The sequence below is a fragment of the Sus scrofa genome, chromosome 7 (assembly GCF_054392235.1).
Source record: "Sus scrofa isolate SSC_HxYL_T2T_F1_AM1 chromosome 7, Sscrofa_HxYL_maternal_Yorkshire_Landrace_v2.0, whole genome shotgun sequence".
In the NCBI taxonomy this organism is placed as follows: Eukaryota; Metazoa; Chordata; class Mammalia; order Artiodactyla; family Suidae; genus Sus; species Sus scrofa.
The window spans coordinates 113,727,790-113,746,725 of NC_139389.1; the positions used below are offsets into that span (position 1 = coordinate 113,727,790).

The window sequence follows — 18,936 nt, forward strand, 5'->3', positions numbered from 1 at the left end:
GATTATTAGTAATTATAGCAGACATCTCTACCCAAACCTGGGTGAATAGTAGTTTTCACAGTCTTTGCCTCCAAAGTTGGCTTGCTTTAGTTTTTCACCCAGAAGATTCCCTTCTTCTTCGATGTCAAGGAGCATTCAGTTTCCTCTGTGCATTTAAATGCTATTTTAGATCATTCAAAAGACAAGCGTTCCTTAGAAGATTCTTCTTGATGTGGAGTGATGGCATATTTCCCTGAATATAGGATTTACCAGTTAGTGGATGTTAACAGAGTCTTCTCTTGGTAACAAAACTGCTCCTTTGAAGAAGTATTTGAACTGGCAAAGGATGTCTGTTAGCTATCCAGTCTTTTTCTTAGAAGGGCCCCAGGTTCCCAACCTCAAAAGCACACATGGCTTTGACTCCTGTGCTGACTCCAAAAGGAATACTTATTTTTCTGCCTTTTTGATGGAAGTCTCCCCACCATGATTACAAATAGAATAACACCATGGCCCAACCAACTTAAAAATAGCATTGGCCCTTCAGCAACATGTTCTTTCCAATTTCTTCCCCAGACTCAAATCTCAATATGTTTCTTGTTTTAAAACTACATTTGTAGTAAGATCACCTGGGCAGCTTCAGGAAACGAGATCAGAGAGAGGCTTGGTGGAGAGTTCAGGCTTTTTTATTTTATTATTTTGTACTTTATCTTTTAACAAATCCAAAGAAAGCAATGCAGTTTAATTCTGAGTATGTAAAATGTTTCACTTTAAATTGTAAGTGTTTCTCAGTGACAATGCTTCCACAAATAATGCTCCATGGACTTTCTGGAAGAATAATTTTAATGCCTCATCACCAGGTTTAGGTTCCCAGGCTACTGTACAACCCTTTCTTGGTTTTGTTTTTGCACTCTGGCTTGTTGATACAATTTCCTAATCTTCCTTACCTTGACTCGTAGCCTCTTAGCCCATTAAACCCTTACTTTTAAAATGAAGGGTTTAGGGAGTTCCCGTCGTGGCGCAGTGGTTGACGAATCCGACTAGGAACCATGAGGTTGCGGGTTCGATCCCTGCCCTTGCTCAGTGGGTTAACGATCCGGCGTTGCCGTGAGCTGTGGTGTAGGTTGCAGATGCAGCTCGGATCCCAGTGTTGCTGTGGCTCTGGTGTAGGCCAGTGGCTACAGCTCCGATTAGACCCCTAGCCTGGGAACCTCCATATGCCGCGGGAGCGGCCCAAGAAATAGCAAAAAGACAAAAAAAAAAAAAAAAAAAAAAAAGCTATTAAAAAAATAATAAATAAATAAATAAAATGAAGGGTTTGTCTGCAAATCCCAAAGAGTGGTGGACCATCCTTCAAGGACCTCAGCCTCTCAGCTGACTCATTCAACAAATATGGGAGGGTAGGTTAGGGTGACTGCTCCCATGAACCAGGCACTCTTCTGTTCTGTTTGTTTTGCTCTTGGGGTATGCACCTGTGGCATATGGAAGTTCTCAGACTAGGGGTCTAATCAGAGCTGTAGCTGCTGGCCTATATTACCGCCACAGCAATCTGTGACCTATACCACAGCTCACAGCAACACCAGATCCTCGACCCACTGAGCAAGGCCGGGGATAAAACCCATATCCTCATTGATACTAGTTGGGTTCCTTACCACCGAGCCACAGTGGGAACTCCCCGAGATTTCTTTTGCACCCTGATGTTGCAACCAAAACAAAACAGATAATTGTAATTTTGATTCTAGTTCTTATAGAACATACATTCTGGGGGAAGGGATGGAGATTAGCAATAAATAAATCAGGGAGCGAATACAGTACGTGCTGACAACTGACAAATGATTTCAAGAAAATAAAGCAGGAAGATGATGTCACACAGGGTTAGTGGCGGGTGGGTACTTTAAAGACAGACTCTCTAAGAAGGAAAAATTCTGGAGTTCCCATCGTGGCGCAGTGGTTAACGAATCCGACTAGGAACCATGAGGTTGCGGGTTCGATCCCTGCCCTTGCTCAGTGGGTTAACGATCTGGCGTTGCCATGAGCTGTGGTGTAGGTTGCAGACGCGGCTCGGATCCCGCGTTGCTGTGGCTCTGGCGTAGGCCGGTGGCTACAGCTCCGATTCGACCCCTAGCCTGGGAATCTCCATATGCCACGGGAGCGGCCCAAGAAATAGCAACAATAACAACAACAACAACAACAAAGACAAAAGACAAAAAAAAAAAAGAAGGAAAAATTCAAGGTGAGACTGGAATGACAAGAATGTTCAATCTAGGGGGGGCAACATTTGTGGCAGAGGGAGTAATTAGCGTGAAGGCTCTAGGTTGAAATGTGCTGGAAGAGTCTGAAAGAAGATACAGCTGGAGCAAGAGGGGATTTGGTATGAGGTGAGGCCTGAGAGGTGAACAGGTTGTCACTGATTCAGGGCCTGTTGGGCTATGGAAAGAAGATGGGATTTTACTAAAGTTCAATGTCAGACTATTAGAATCTCCCAAGTAGTGAAGTGACATGATGCTGTGTAAACTTTTTAAAGCTCTGGCTGCCATGGTAGAAAAGATTGTAAAGAAGTAAGAGATGAGTCATTAATACCTGATATGTGACTATTGGCTCATTTCAAGTGAGAGATGATAGTGGTTTTAACCAGAGTAGCAAGAAGACCCTCTCTATACAACTCTCTGGCTTGATGGCCTTGAACTCCATCTTTGCATTGCCCTGAACTGCTAAACCTCTGAAACCTCAAATCCTATTATGTTAATTCTCATTCTTAAATACTATTGCTTTCCTGCTTCATCCGGGTTTCCATTAATCTATAAACTGCCTCACATTATGGCCTTCAAGTCCCTTCTTCCTCTGTTGTATTCAATTCTAGATCATTCCAAATGTTTTTTACTCTCTACCCAACTGGAATTGTGCCTTCACCCTGCCTCAGAAGGATTTTTGTTCTTGATGAGCACCCCCCTCACCTCTAGCTTTTGATTAGCACCCTTTCAACCTCCCAACTTGGTTTCTTTCTCCCCCTCTGCACCACTGAGGTTCAGATGCTCCTTTCTTTCTGAAGAATATGCTCATCAATCATGAGTTTCTTCAAATTCCTGTACCTCTAATTCACCTACATCAGTGCTCACTTAAGGCAAACCCCTTTGCCTCTCTGTTCAAAAGCTTGTGTTTATCAGTCTTTTCAAGCTTTTCGACATCATTCATTGCCTTCATTTTCCAGTGGTGCCGTCAATGTAATCTCTTCTGCCTATAAATGTATTCAGTTTTTTCTATCTTAAAAACAAAACCAAAACAATAAGTAGGTTTTATGAGTCTGCTTTCTACCCTTTCCATCAGCTGCCCACGTCACCAGATGAGAACACTTTCCTTTATATGCAAATTTCATGAGTATTAAACTCTCACCAATTTCCCTCTCTATACATGTAGTATATATCTTTTGCAGAGAAAAATTCCCATTATAAAAATTCCAACTGTGGAGTTCCCACTGTGTGGCTCAGCAGGTTACAGACCCACATAGTCTCCATGAGGATATGGGTTCAATCCCTGGCCTCGCTCCTCAGGGATTTAAGGATCTGGCATTGCCGCAAGCTGCAGTGTAAGTCACAGATGTGGCTCAGAACCAGGTGGTGGTGGCTGTGGCGTAGGCCTACAGCTGCAACTGAAACTCTAGCCTGGAAACTTACATATGCCACAGATGAGGCCATCAAAAGAAAAAAAAAAAAATCCAGCTATGATCTCACCCTTTATGTAGAGTCATACTTATAAGGTCTCACCCTTGTCTTCCTCTTCTAATTCTAAAAATTAGTAGAAATATCTACTAACATTTCTCACATGCACCCAACATTCTGATGTAATTTTTTAAATGCTGTTCTTTCTACCTGGGAACATAGAACATGCAGGAACATGCTTATTCATCTATAAAATGAAGATAACAAAAAATCAATCTTTCCATAGGGTTGTTGAAGAGAAAATTAGTTCATGTATTTCATATGCTTAGACTAATGCCCAGTGCATCGTAAGTGCTCAATAAATGTTAGCTGTCAGTATCATTACTGTTTTTGCTCCTTTACCCCCTTTCTCTGCCTGGAAAAGTGATCACCCCTCGAGACTCAGTTCAAATATTTTTTGCTTGGTGATTTACCCACCTTCTCTGCCACCCTGTCTCAATCTGCCGAGCCCAGATTGGTGTGGGCGCAGATTTTTCTTGGTGATTCCACAGGTGCAATGAATTTCTGTGCACCCTTTATATATCTTCATATTTCTCAGACAGGTAGACTAAGGTATGGAATTTAAGGACTTTAGCCATGTTTCAAGCCAAGCTGTAGTTGGGCTCTTGGTTCAACACCAGAGCCTCTAGAGGACCCATCTGTGCTGCTGTGTGAGTCCATAATGACTTCTCAGCTAGGTCCCTCATTCTTTTCCACATCTTCCTGTCCATTGAGATACTTCAAACAGATATCAATGGAGGCCATAAATAAGCTGCCTAAAGATAAAGAAAATGAAACACATTATATGCTTCTCAATGTGATCAGAGCATTTCAGCCAACTAGAGAGAAATTCTTCAGACTGGTCCTTGCTCTGTGTGTGTGTGTATGTGCATGCATGCACATGCACCATGGGAAATTTCTCTCTGTAGAGAATCAGAGAAATTATATTTCAATAATTGGTAAAAATCGGGAGCTTTTGTTTGAAGTCCTTCTTTAGACAGTATATGTAGATAGAGAAAACCTAAGTGTTAAAATTCTGAGGGAGTTTCACTCTGCATGTTTCTATATCTATGACAGTGGAGGCTATAAAAAGCAGTATTTATCTGTATATATGTTCTATACCGATGTAATCTATCTCTCTAATTAGATAGTCAATTATTTTTAAAGAGCTGCAAATAAGCCTTATAAGAATGTCATAAATGCATTCCATTTAGAAACATCTTGCAGATAAATTTTATTTTTATTCTTCCTACATCTTCCTGCAGCCTTAAAATAACAACAAAAAAAATCTTACTATTCACCTACTTCCAGAAACAGATCATTAACGCCTAGTAGTATGTTAATCATGCTTACCGTTCCTTCTCCTTCAACGTCATTATGCTTTGGGATAGAAAAGGTGGGTGGTGTGTGAGTCTCCTTGGAGAAATGAGCAGCTGGAATAGACAGGCTTCTCAAAAGATCTAACATTATTTTCATGCAAAATTTCCCAAGTAATAAGAAGGGGCCTGCAAATGGTGAAAATGTATGATGTATAAGCAGAATTATTAACAAGAGCACTGGATCTTTTGCTTCCACAGGATCTTTCAATTGTAGACAAATTGGTGGTAGCCCAGACAGAGGCAAGGGGATTGATTAGGGGAATTGAAGGAATGCCTTATGAAGGATTAGAGGAGCTAAATGTGTGTAGTTTGGCTAAATGACAAGTCAGAGGAAATGATATTATGGACACTGTTAAGTGGCTGGCTACAAGGAGAGCAAGGGATTAATTAGTTAATGGAATGAAATCAAGAGAGAGAAAAATCATAAACTCAATATCCGCATTCTTTTCTTGACTATGAGAATTAATAGATTATAAAAGAGCTATTTTAGGATCTACTCCACAGATTAAAGCAAGAGACAAGGTGTGGCAGCATGAAGTCGCTAATAGTCTACTCGATTCTGAGCAATGTGTTGCCAGAAAGCACTTCTTCGTCATTTTTAAGCCTTAAGATTTAACACTTTATCGCACCTATTCGAATGGCTATGATTTAAAAACAAAAACAAAGACAAGTGTCGGCAAGGTTGTGGAGAAATTAGAATACTTCTGAGTATCTATGTTAAGTGTATAGATTGTATCTCAATAAAATTATTATCAAAAGCCTGTAAAAAAAAAAAAAGATTTAACACTTTATAAGAACTCCATAGAGAGATCATGCTCAGTTCTATGAGAAGGAAAAGGTCGTTGGAGTTAGACCTTGGAGATTTTATGACATCTCCAATGGTTTGTTATTGTACAACCTTGAGCAAGTTACTTAACCTTGCTAAGGCTCATCTCTACAGTGGGTATTAATATCTACCTAACAGAATGGATGTGAGGTGTACACAAGCCATCTTGACATCTCCTCTTATTTAATATCAACTAAGTCCACCTCTCCTCTGTACCATCACTACTATTATTTATTGACCTTAGCAGTTTCATAACTAGTTTCCTGGACTCCAGTCTTCATTAGTTTCTACAGGGCAGTCAGAATATACCTGCCTAAGTCATCTCCCAGCCCCAAATTATCCACTGCCTTCAGGATATAAGATCTTCTTAGGATAGCATACTTCCTGCTAGCATCTGCTTTCTTTCCCCAGTTTCTCACTTTTTCTCTGGCTAACTCATGCTCTTTCCAAAACACCTAGATCAGATTTTACCTACCTCTTTGTGGACATCTGATCTGGGATCCAGGTGCCTCACCCTTGTGTTTCCATAGTAATGGAGCCTGTCATTATCCTACTGTTAATTCTACTATATTGTAATTTTATTGTCCTATCTGCTCTCCTAAGAGACTCTAGGCTTCACTTGGGCAGATACTGAGATTAGTGCCTGCCACTTAGTAAGTGTTCAACATTTTTTAAAATAAAAGAACAATGTATGGTTGGATGTATGGATGTATGAATGAATGGATGAATGGATAGAAAGATGGATTGATGGGTGGAATGTAACAAAATACTTGGAATATAAAAGATAATCAGGGAGTTCCCTTCGTGGCTCAGTGGAAACAAATCTGACTAGCATCCATGAGGACGCAGGTTCAATCCCTGACCTCACTAGTGGGTTAAGGATCTGGCATTGCCATGAGCTATGGTACAGGTCGCAGATGTGGCTCCGATTCCACATTGCTGTGGCTGTGGTGTAGGCCAGTCACTACAGCTCTAATTTGACCCCTAGCCTTGGAACCTCCATACGCTATGGGTGCGGCCCTAAAAAAGACACACAAACAGAGAGAAAGAAGGAAGGAAGGAAGGAAGGAAAGAAAGAAAGAAAGAAAGAAAGAAAGAAAGAAAGAGAGAGAGAGAGAGAGAAAGAAAGAAAGGAAGAGAGAGAAAGATAATCAGTTACGATTAATTCTCTTAAAGTGTTGAAATTAAGGATTAGGATTGCACTTGGCTGTCTCTGGTAACCATGGTCTTGAATGAGGTTTATTCATTTATGTTATTTATGTGTGTTATATTTACACCATCCACCCACTGGGAAGATATTGCAATCTGGGAGGAACGGCAGGAGTCTAAGAGACCTGGCATATATATGAATGCATATCCAAGAGAAATATATCAGTAGAGTAGCCTTGAGGTAATATTTGAAAATATCTTACTTGTATAAGCAAATACAGATATTTGATTTTACAACTGGATGCTTTGTAAATTCTGGGCACCTGATTGCAGAGAGATGGAAAGGAGGAAAAAGACTGAAGTAGGAATATAAGAAGGGACAGAGAAGAAAGAGACACAAACCAGACTGTCCCTTTTACACATGCCATCTCCCCCTCTATTGCCTGCCCACAAGCCATCTGCCTAACCTGAGGACATGTGGCCAGCCCCTTTTGTCTAGTTTGCCCTCATTGTTGGGTGCATTGTAGCATCTTTGATGATGGATTCGCATGCCAAGAGCAGAATGTTAAGATTCATGCAATTCGAGTCCACTCTGTTAATAACCTGGGCAGGGTTCTCATTCTTCCTTCCGATTTGTTTTCTCCTCGGCCAAGTCTCCATTCTCACTCTTTTGTGTTTGTGTGTGTAAAGGAGACAAATGAAATTTCAGATGCAGCAATGAATCGCCGCCTGGAAGTACACCCCAGGGTCTCTGTGTCCCTCTGCAGCTCTGTGATAAATTGCCATCTTTCAAATTAATTGTTACCTTTTCAGGAAGTGTTTACTCATTTTCATCTCTTGACTGGCTCACCAGTGAACCTCTGAGACAGAGATCCAAGCGTTCCTTTCCCCTCTCCGGACCTTGCAAGGCAAGGTGAGAACAATTAGTAGACCTGACCAGGAGTAGTGCTTCCATATTGGTCTCCAGCACTTGAATATAGTGCAGACCATGCCATCTTGGTTGCCTTTTCTTTTTCTTTTCTTTCTTTCTTCTTTTTTTTTTTTTAATGGCCACCTAGGATTGGAAGTGGAGACTTGAATTCCATTTCTTACTCTCCACTAACTAGCTGAGTGACATTGGGCAAAACTGCCAACATAGAGGTAGGGTTGGGCTAGGTCATGTCTAGTTCAAACCTTATATACTGATTCCCCCATTGACCTCTCTGTTCCATTCAAAGAGATTAAAGAAAATATGTCGTATCCCAGGTACATTTTGTGATCTTTCAGTGAAATGTTGAAATAAGCAATGTCAGCAGGCTTAAGCTCTCATTGATGGCCTGGTACATCTTATGAATAAACAACACCGGTTTTTGGTTACTGAATCTCATTCGCAGCGTATTTATAGAGTCATAACTCTGCGGTGTTTCTTGACAGAGGTTCTGGAAGGGGAAAAATGACAATGCAGTGGTTTGCGAACATCTGGGTGCACTTTTCGCACTTGGGTATGGCCCTGAGGAGAATTGTGCCAAGGCAGGAAACTAATCTGATTCATATTTCTACCTAGAGGCACTTAAAAAAACTGTCAGATGTTTCCCACAGTGACAAATGTGAGTCCTAGGGAGCTCATGGAAGTAGAGTTTCAGATACATTTTGGAAGAAATTCCTACTATCCTTTCAAGGTGAAGACTCCTGCAGTATTTTTTGCTCACATCTTCTTTGTATAAGCAGCATAGAAACCAGAGACCAAGGTGAATTTCTGTTCCTCTTGTTGCCTAGTTTATTTAAAAAAGTAAATTTTAAGAAAAGTCAGTCGTGTAACATAGATGTAGGGTGTTAGGAGGGATTTGCTTTAAAATGTCTCTGTCTGACTCCGTTTCTGAACTTTAGTGACAGCTGCCTTTGACATTAGTGTAGTCGCCTTAAGCATATTAGTGTTGTTTTCTCTACTATATGATTGACAAGCTCTATCCAGATAAGAATATTTGATCATAGAACTGCTTCCACATAACTTCATTCTATTATAGTATTTCAACTAGCAGGAAAAAAATGCTGTATGTGCAACTTTTTTTCATACCAATCACAATCTAATTAGTTTAACAGAAGGACTGAGATGAAGCTGAAGTGCATTGAGTACTTTTTTAAGTTGCTTAATACTAGTGAAGAGTTTTGTGATTGCTTAATCTGAATGATCTACTGGTTATAACTATCACTCCCCTGCATATGGGGCTTGCCGGGAGCCACAAGTGAAGCTGAGAGCATCATATGCATGATACTCTTGTTTCCTCAGTTTGTAGATGAGGAAAGCAATGTCTAAGTCGAATGATGTGTTGAAAGTCCATGGGGATAAATGTCTTGTTTAATCCCTTGTTGAAATACTCCTTGAGTTTTGGAACACAAAAATTTAAATATAGTTGTTATTATTCTCTGAGGATTCAAGTTCATGTACTCTACCGGCTTCATCTACGTGATCCTCAAATAGTTATTCATGAGACGATGGGGAAAGAGACTACTTTGAGGTCAAGCAGATCTATGTCCACTTCCAACATAAAAGTCATGTAACTTTGGCAAAATTATCTTGTTTCTCTGTTTGTAGTGTTTGTTAAGAAAATTAAAAATAATTTACCTAAAATGCCTGGCACGGTAACTGGCAAATTATAGGTATTCAATAAATGTTGCCGGTGTTGTTACCAAATTCAGATTTGGCTGTTCACTGATCAAAAGCCAGTACTTGAAAGACAAGCACTAGTAGGAATGGAAAGGTTGCTTTATTCAGGAGGATGTTAACCTGGGAAGGTGGCAGACTCATATCCAAAAGCCAACTCTGAAGACACTATTCGACCATGAGAGTTTTTAAAGGAAGAATCATTTGGGGAGGGGCTGAGTCTTCTCTCTCTTCCTTGTGTGCTGATTTTCTTCTGGTTGTCTGGTGGTGAGGTAACAGGGCGATGCTCCAGGAATCTTGTGTCCAGCCTGAAATTTCATCCGCCACCTGGGTGGGTGATTTTGTTCCTATAGAAGAATTTATGTATATTCCTTGAGGAGGAACCCGGACCCTGCCCCAAGGCTGCACTGTTGCTTCTTGATGGCTCCTTAGTTTCTACATTCCTTCCTTTCCCTGATAAGCAACTCTTCAAACCTGCCTTTTGAAACTCAGGGAGGGTCAAGAAGGCTGAATGAAGCCTACATCCTACAAACAAGAAAAGAGGAACAGAGAAAGGATTTGTACCCAGCCCCCCTCCCCACCCCCGGGGGTCCTACCCTGTTTCAGTATTATTTTGCTAGGGATAACATAATTTAGCCACATAAACACATAGTGCTTAAGAAAATTAAGCGAAATCTTCATTGATATTCCAGCACTTCTAGATGTTTGTTGCCTAAAATATATTTCTGACAAACTTAGCATTTGCCACTTTTTACTTGTGGTGTAACACAAAACAAGAATTTGGTCTGCTGGTGTCTGGCAGAGTTCTCCAAACCTTTGGAATTTCCTGGGTGATGGGAGTGTCTTCTGTTGTTCCCAGCAAGCCCCTTTCAGTCACCCCTGAGTTTATGCTAATGAGATGTCCTTATTTGGCCTTGGAACTGGTTACCAGAAAGACTAAGTAACAACCCCAGGGAGTATGGAGGTTGAGCTTTCTAAAATTTTCAGATTCAGAGATCTGTTGACGTGGGGAACACATCCAGATGCAGGGAGGGTGATGCACCCTTTACTCCACAGTGTTGTGGTCTATGTATGGGGGTCAGAAAGAAGAATTTTCTGGTATGGCTAGGTGAATGAAAAGAAGAATTTATTGAGATAAGAGTTGCTCCCAGCACAGCGGGACGACTTTCTGATAATTCGGGATGGCCGACCCTGAGCCAGTGGTCATGTCTGTTTTTATAACCCAGGGAGAAAGGAGAGGTCTTGTGATATACCTGCTGATGAGATGGTTGGTTGGGGAAAAAGGGGTCTTACGATACACTTATTAGTTGGTTGGGGGCATATAATACCCCCATGGGGGCAGGATGTGTAGTGGGCCACATACCCTTCCTAGCAGGGGCAGGAAGAAGTAGGCCAGTTTGCTCAAGTGGGGGAGGGGGCATTACAATGATAAGGGTCTGTTAATTCTTGTCTTGACCAGAGGCTTTGAGTTTGATTTCCTTGAAAGGGCCTTGAAGCCCAACACACAGGGGCAGCATCTCCTGCGTGAGAGGTATTTCTAGACCTTGACCTAGGTACCTCTTCATCATTTGTTCATTTGTATCCTTTCTAGTAAGCTGGTAGACATAACAAAGGGCCTTTCTGAGTTCTGTGAGCCATCTAAGAAAATCGTCAAACCTGAGGAGCCAAGCTGGACAGAAGTGTGGGTGACCTGGGAACTCAGTGTTTGTGACTGTCAACTGAAGTGAGTGCAGTCTTGTGGGACTGAACCCTTAACTTGTGAAATTTGATGCTCACTCCAATTAGCTAGTGAGAGAATTGAATTCAATTGTAGGTTAACCAGCTGGTGCCCAAGGAGGTGGATAATTGATTGTTAATGTTGAAAAACACCCCAGACTACTAAAATCTGAGTGAAACCGTAATAACCATAAAGCCTATTTATTTAAACTTCCAATTGGTTGGCTTCTGGTTAATTGCTGTTTTACCAGACCAGTGGTATTTTGGCAGCTAGTTTTAGAGGAACCAGGAGCTTTGGATATGTAGAATATCCTTGTTGACTAATCAAGCCAAGGATACAGATGTTATTTTCTAAAATAAATACGTGCTCCTCTGGAGTTCCCGTCATGGCTTAGTGGAAAGAAATCTGACTAGCATCCATGAGGATGCAGGTTATAGATCCCTGGCCTCACTCAGTGGGTTAAGCATCTGGTGTTGCTGTGAGCTGTGGTATAGGTCACAGACATGGCTCCGATCTGATGTCTGATGTTGTTGTGGCTGTGGCTGTGGCTCAGGCCAGTGGCTACAGCTCTGATTCGACTCCCAGCCTGGGAACCTCCATATGCCTGGGGCGCTATCTGAAAAAAGACAAAAAAAAAAAAAAAAGGTAAAAAAATAAAAATATGTGCTTCTCTGGAGACGCATCTAGCCGTGTGTTGCCACTTGAGGTCACTTGAACTTTTCAGCAGTGAGCAGAGGACAGTAGCTATAACCACAGGGTAGCAGGTAGAGCTTGCCTGTCAGGCCAAAAAAGACATAAATGTAGAGGAACACAGTCAAAATAACTTATTTGTTTCCGGTTGCAGCCCCATGTATGCCTGTAGGTGATCAGATGTACAAAAAACTTGGCCGGCCTAACCTTTGAGGCTAAGAAATTGCATTGGCCAAGGTTTCACTTCTCTTTTTTTTTTGCTTTATTTCATCTGTTGTGAATGACTATTATTTTCTTGTTGATGTTTTATGGCAGTTAAAAACAAAAAAAAGAACTCCAACTGTGCAAATATTAAACTCATGTCCTTGGCCTGGAGGGAAGCTGCTACAAGAGAAATCCTAGGTTTTTTTTTTTTTTTTTTTTTTTTTATTCAGCTTTGACAGGAAATGCCAGGTTATGAGCAACTCTTATATCAGCCCCTGACCCAAAGGTAGGATCCCCAGAGTCTTGGGGGGAGTGGGGAGGAGTTGAGTCTTCTCATGTGTGCAAATCAGACACTGAAATTCTATGAGGATCCCCTTTGCAGCAGAAATGGACTATTGCCTCTTAAATTACTGGCCTTCTCCAAGCAAATTAAGGCACCTTCTCCCTGAAGCCAGGCTGGAGTGTCAAGTTTTACCCAACTCACCTCTGCTTTAGGATAAAACATTTTAGATCTAGAAGAGTCCTGCAGTACGTTAACTGAGGCGGTATTTTGACTACACCTCTAATTTAATAGAAAAGTTAAAGCAAAAGTGACTACATGGATTAGCAGAGTCTTCGTCTGTTTGTAATTTGGACAAGTTGATGTCCTGTAGAGACCCTGCTTCCTTCTTCCACGCTGGGGAGATCCAGCAGCAGGCCAGCTCGGTGGTAGGCAGCTCTAACATTTCCAGCATTGGGACAGGCTGGAACTCACAGTCCACAGGCCAGTCCTGCTGCTCACATCCACCCAAGCCACCCCCCACCCCACTGGGACACAGCCCCCTGTCCTCCCTGATTGCTTTCTCTGATGAGGAGAAGGTCGATGGTGCCCATGATTTTCAGGGCAGCCCTTTATACAAGCCATGGGTGCTTTTGAAAGGCAAATGACAACAGGAAGGCTTTGAAGGCAAGGAGAGACTTTTTCATCTTTGCAGTCCCTGGCCAGAACACTGGTTCTCAGTGCAGTACAAGCGGTTTCAAAGTTATCTCCCATGCTGATATGAATGTGATAGCACGGAGCAGAGAGGTGCCATAATGATTTCCTTTCAAATGGCCGCCTCACCATTTATCTTTGCATGCTGTCAAAGACTGATATGGTTGGGACTTAGCCGTGGCATAGAATAATTAATCTTGCACTGGAGAGTAAGTTCCTCCTGTGTCTCCTGAGAAATTAGCACTGCATTGACAGGAAAAGTAGATGATACAATGAGAAAGGAGAAGGGTTGTGGTATTTTTATTTCTCATTTTATTTATTTATTTATTTTTGTCTTTTTAGGGCTGCACCCTTGGCATATGAAGGTTCCCAGGCTAGGGGTTGAATTGGAGCTATAGCTGCTGGCCTACTCCACAGCCACAGCAATGCCAGATCTGAACCTGATCTGCAACCTACACCACGGCTCATAGCAATGCCAGATCCTTAACCCACTGAGCGAGGCCAGGGATTGAACCTGCGTCCTCATGGATGCCAGTCAGATTTGTTTCCCCTGCGCCACAACAGAAACTCCATGGGTTGTGGCGGTTTTTAACTGCAGGTGCTAAATTGTGGAGTTTTGAACTGAACACTTACTATGTTCAAAGTGTTGGGGCTACTGATGACTCCTGTACTGGAATAATTCATAGTCTCTTGGTGGTCATATATTATTTCTTTTTCTTTTTCTTTTTTTTTTTTTTTTGTCTTTTTGCTATTTCTTGGGCCGCTCCCGCGGCATATGGAGGTTCCCAGGCTAGGGGTTGAATCGGAGCTGTAGCCACCGGCCTACGCCAGAGCCACAGCAACGTGGGATCCGAGCCACGTCTGCAACCTACACCACAGCTCACGGCAACGCCGGATCGTTAACCCACTGAGCAAGGGCAGGGACCGAACCCACAACCTCATGGTTCCTAGTCAGATTCGTTAACCACTGCGCCACGACGGGAACTCCCATATATTATTTCTAAATATCTGTCACCTTTACAAAATGTCCAAAGCGGCTATAGTGATGCTTGTACTGTCATCCAAAGAAGGGCTGAATTTCACTGAATGTCTGTATTAGTTATTGTAAAGGTGTGACTTCTGTAAGAAAGTGCCCTCTTTCCCCCATCACCAACACAAAGTGGTTTAAGAAGGTTAACACTCCAGAGGTTAGTGGTCTAGGGCTCAAGGGACATTTTGCCACCGCCAGCAGGGGGGGTCTCATCTCCAGATTCACGTCTTTCCTATTCTCCAGCCAGTGGGGAGAGAATCAGGGAAAGAGCATATCTTATGTTTAAGGTTAACACCTGGAAGTAACACTCATCACTTTGCAAAGCAAAAAGGCAAGAAAAAACAATCCCTAACTGGAAAACCATGTACCTTAAAGCCAGTGGGAGTGTCCCTAGGTTCCCAGAACCAAGGGAAGCCGGGTATTTAAAGGGACAGTAAGCAATCTCTGTCACAGAGATATTGGGTAAATTCCTTTCTGCTTCTCTAAATTTCTGGCATCTTTCTTCTTACATGAGGGAAGGTAAGGAGGCAAGCTCTGCAGTTCCCTTCAGTTCCAAAGTCAGTAACAGCTGAAGCTGATCCAACCCTGAGTCCACTCGCCCACAGCACAGTAAAGCCAATCTACGGACACCGGGTTGTGGTGAAGGGAAGTGCAGGGTTTATTGAAAGGCACCAAGCAAAGGAGGTCAGAACAGCTAGTCCTCAAAACCTCCGAACTCCTCATGGGTTTCAAGAAAGCATTTTATTCATTTATTTATTTTTGTCTTTTTAGAGCTGCACTTGCGGCATACGGAGGTTCCCAGGCTAGGGGTCCACAGCCACAGCAACTCTGGATCTGAGCTGCATCTGTAGCCTACACCACAGCTCACTGCAACGCCAGAACCTTAACCCACTGAGTGAGGCTCAGGGATCAAACCCCCATCCTCACGGATACTTGTCTGGTTCATTAAGCGCTGAGCCAGCACGGGAACTCCAAGAAATCGTTTTTTAAAGGCCAGGTGTGGGGGGGTTATGTGACCAGCTCATGCACAATCCTCTGATTGGCTGATGGTGAGGTAACAGGGCAGTGTCCCCATAATTAACATTATCAATCCCCAGGCTCCAGTATGCCTGGGGGCTGTGTTCTCAGGGTCATCAAGCAGTTAATCTCTTCCATTTGGTGGGGCTTTTAGCATCTGTAAAACAACTCAGGAAATGCTCACCAATACTGTTATTTAGGTAGGTCAGAGAGGTGCTAAAGCAGAGCAAATGGGGGAGGGGTCAGTCCTGGGAAGGCCCCATGGGGCCCTGCTCCCTTAGAAAGGCCCCTCCTTCTTCCTTCGGTTCTGCCTTGTGGGAGGCAAAGTGATGGATTCTGTGTGGGCAATTTGGTTTGGAGCTAGTTTCTTTTATTTGGAAACATCAGGTGCTGACCCTACACTGGACTCAAATGAGAGCAGGGCATGGTTCTAAGAAGCAGTCTGTGGAAAGAAGCAAGCCTGTAATCCCCTTCCTTTGAGGCTGTCAATGCACTGACTGGGCCAAGCAAAACAATGGTGTGATCCGTGGGAGCCAGAAGCAAGGTATTACTGGGAGCCAGAAGGCCAGGGAAGCCTTCTGTTGTAGAGAAATCCACAAAGGCATGTTTCCTCAGAAGAAAGGGAGATACTGGCCTGGAAAGAAAGGCGGAGGGCCAAGGGAAGCCTCCAGGTGTTTTTCATGGACCATGGCAAGCAGCTGCATTGAACTTAACTTATCATGGGGTCTGAGGGTGAATGATTTCTCCTGTTTTTCTTATTGAAGGGGGAGTGTGTTTGATAAGACCCAGGAAATCTAGGCCAGAGTTTTTGGAACATTGGTGAACCACACCAGGTGGTTGAATGGGCTTAAAAATCACCATAGTCCCAGGGGCAAATCCTCTGGCATTCTGGAGGCCTCCTCCATCTCCCTCATTTTCTCTGCGGGCTGTGATTGGAAAAGAATGAAAAGCACTTGAGAGAGGCTCCCAATTAGAATGGCTTCACGCTAGACACTTGGGAACTAGGCTTAGCTGGTCACTATGGTGATTTAAATAAATACTTTTTTCGAGACCCATTGGCGAATCAAGTCTGGCATTTTGATTTCCTCTATAAGGTGAGTCATGGGAAGATACTCATTATGATAATTAAGGAAGACTTTGGCAGTGAGTACTTCTTTTTTTCCAGTATTCTTACATGATATTTTATGAACAAAAAAAATGAATTCTAGGTATTAATTATTTAATTCTGAAAATTAAATGCTCCTGAATGAGCTACTTATAAATTGGAATTTAACAAATGGAAACTTTTTGAACTGTGCCAGATTAGAAAATTATTTAGGAGTTCCTTGGTGGCCCAGCAGGTTAAGGATCTGGTGTCACTGCTGTGGCTCTGGTTGCTGCTGTGGTGGGGGCTTGATCCTTGGTCTGGAAACTTCCATATGCCATGGGCAAGGCCAAAAGAAAAAAGAAAGAAAAATAAAAGGGAGAGATTTAAAGGAAACTCAGAGTTCTCATTATGGCTTAGTGGGTTAAGAATCCGATTAGTATCCAGGAGGATTTGAGTTCAATTCCTGGCCTTGCTTAGTGGGTTAAGGATCCAGCATTGCCGCAAGCTGTGGCATAGGTCTCAGATGTGGCCGGAATCCAGCATTGCTGTGGCCATAAGCTGGCAGTTGCAGCTCCAATTCGGCCTCTAGTCTGAAAACATACATATGCTGCATGTGTGACCCTAAGAGGAAAAAAAAATGTTAAAGGAAACTTATTGCAAATTCTTTCCTAAAGTGAGCCGTCCTTCTCCATCAACCTACCTTTGCTTTGACAAGGTCAGTAAATTAACTCTGTAAAGAAAAGTCAGTTTCCTCCACTATAAAGTGATTCTCAGTAGGGATGGGGCATAATTAGCAAAGCAATCTCACATCTACTCTATCTTCTGAGTCGATGTCCCCTTTGGAGAAATCCACCACTCAGAAATGTAATGAAGGAAGAATCTCCCACCGTAGGAAGACAGCATGTATCGATTGCCAGAGTGTGGTTTCTGTGGTTGGAGTAGAGAAAAACAGTGGTGTTTTATGAGCCCATGACTCCACAGTGCAGGATAGATCAAATGAACCAACCAAGCCACAGCTACTTGTTCTGCTTGCCTCTGGTTTGCTTCTCCAGAAATTTCTCCAATTACAACAATGCCAAAGTGTCTGTTAGTTTCAGTGGAAACACCTCATAAATTGTTCAACAGACACAGCTCAAGTTTGAAGAATTGCCTTTATCCTGAGTAAACATTGTGTTTTAGTCATTCCCATGGATTTTTTTTTTATATATAAAAGATTTCACAGAAGCATCATGCAAAATGGTGAAAAATAAACATTCTTTACATCCTGTTTAGGACTGATCGTGGTATCTTGCAAGTTAATATACATTCTTAGATGATGTGTTTATATTCATTGTTTAAAAATTCATAGGCGTTCTTTGGTGGCTCAGTAGGTTAAGGATCTGACACTGTCACTATTGTGGCTCCGGTTGCTGCTGTGTCACAGGTTCGATCCCTGGTCCTGAAACTACTGCATGCCACAGTCACAGCCAAAAAAAAAGAAAAATAAAAAAAGAACTTCATAAATTAAAAGCTATCATTTAAACACAGAACTCTTAACTAAGCAAATGGACTTGAACTCATTGAATATTTCTACCCAGTGAGATTCTTGGCTCTCTAAATGACCCATTTTTCAGCTCCCTTTTTTTAAAATTAGAATTTTCTTTCTTTTATATCTTATTTTCCTTTTTTATTTAAAATGCAATTACCTAGATCATGCTCTCTATCATTTCATTTATTGCAGCCCAGATTTTAAAATATCTGCTTTTCTGGCTTTCCTACAGTTTTGGAAACATGTTGACATTAGTTGAATATAACCCTTTTATTCTTCTACCTCTCACCTTCCCCAGTAAGTTTTACCTAGAAGTATAAAGATACAAATTAAATGAATTGGTGATATTTTTGTGCCCTTGTGCTTCTATTTCTGACTTTTGCACAGTCTCCTAGAAAACTGGACTCTTTTCTGAGACCATAGAGTTCACTGTGCTCTACTCACCCTATCTTAGGCTATTTTTGCCATAATGGATCGATCCTACATACAATGTCCTTGGGATCCAGTTATATGTCTGATAAAGTAACTCTAGCTAAGGTCATTATAATCAATAAAGTCTTAATGTTTATCCTAAATTCAATCTAGTAACTTAGTTCTTTGAATTGCAAATTTTAAGTCCTTGTGTATTTGGATGAGGAGGAGTATGAAGGTAGGGAACGTAAAAAAAAGATATTTCACGTAAGAGGTCCTATCTGGTGGACTTAAATTGTGCCACTCAGGCTTGGATCTCATCTATTTAATGTCAGACCGGCCTTGTCCGTTAGGCAAGAGGAAATTTAATTTGCAATCTATTTTATTAAAGGATAAATTAAGGTACCATGTGGGAATTGAAATCATCCAAGGTAATAGAACGTGGAACTTGCCTAGATTTAAAACTGGGTCTTTTGTGAGTTTCATTCATAATGATACTGTAATAATAGCTACATGTGTTAAGCACTTATGAGCCAGGGACTGTTTAATATACTTTTACATTTATTAATTCACTTAATTCCCACAACAGCTTGATGAATAAGGTTCTCTTATC

At 41.9% G+C, this 18,936-nt stretch overlaps 2 protein-coding genes across 44 annotated transcripts in view; one reads left to right on the plus strand and one right to left on the minus strand.

Annotated features, from left to right (window-relative positions):
- LOC110261693 (uncharacterized) overlaps positions 1 to 5,138 on the minus strand; it is a 41,246-nt gene extending 36,108 nt beyond the window's left edge. Inside the window, exon 1 of the mRNA XM_084970317.1 lies at positions 5,025 to 5,138. Coding sequence (XP_084826443.1) covers positions 5,025 to 5,138 — 114 coding nt within the window. The remainder of the gene's footprint in view (positions 1 to 5,024) is intronic.
- NRXN3 (neurexin 3) overlaps positions 1 to 18,936 on the plus strand; it is a 1,642,123-nt gene that overhangs the window by 1,506,840 nt on the left and 116,347 nt on the right. The window lies entirely within an intron of this gene.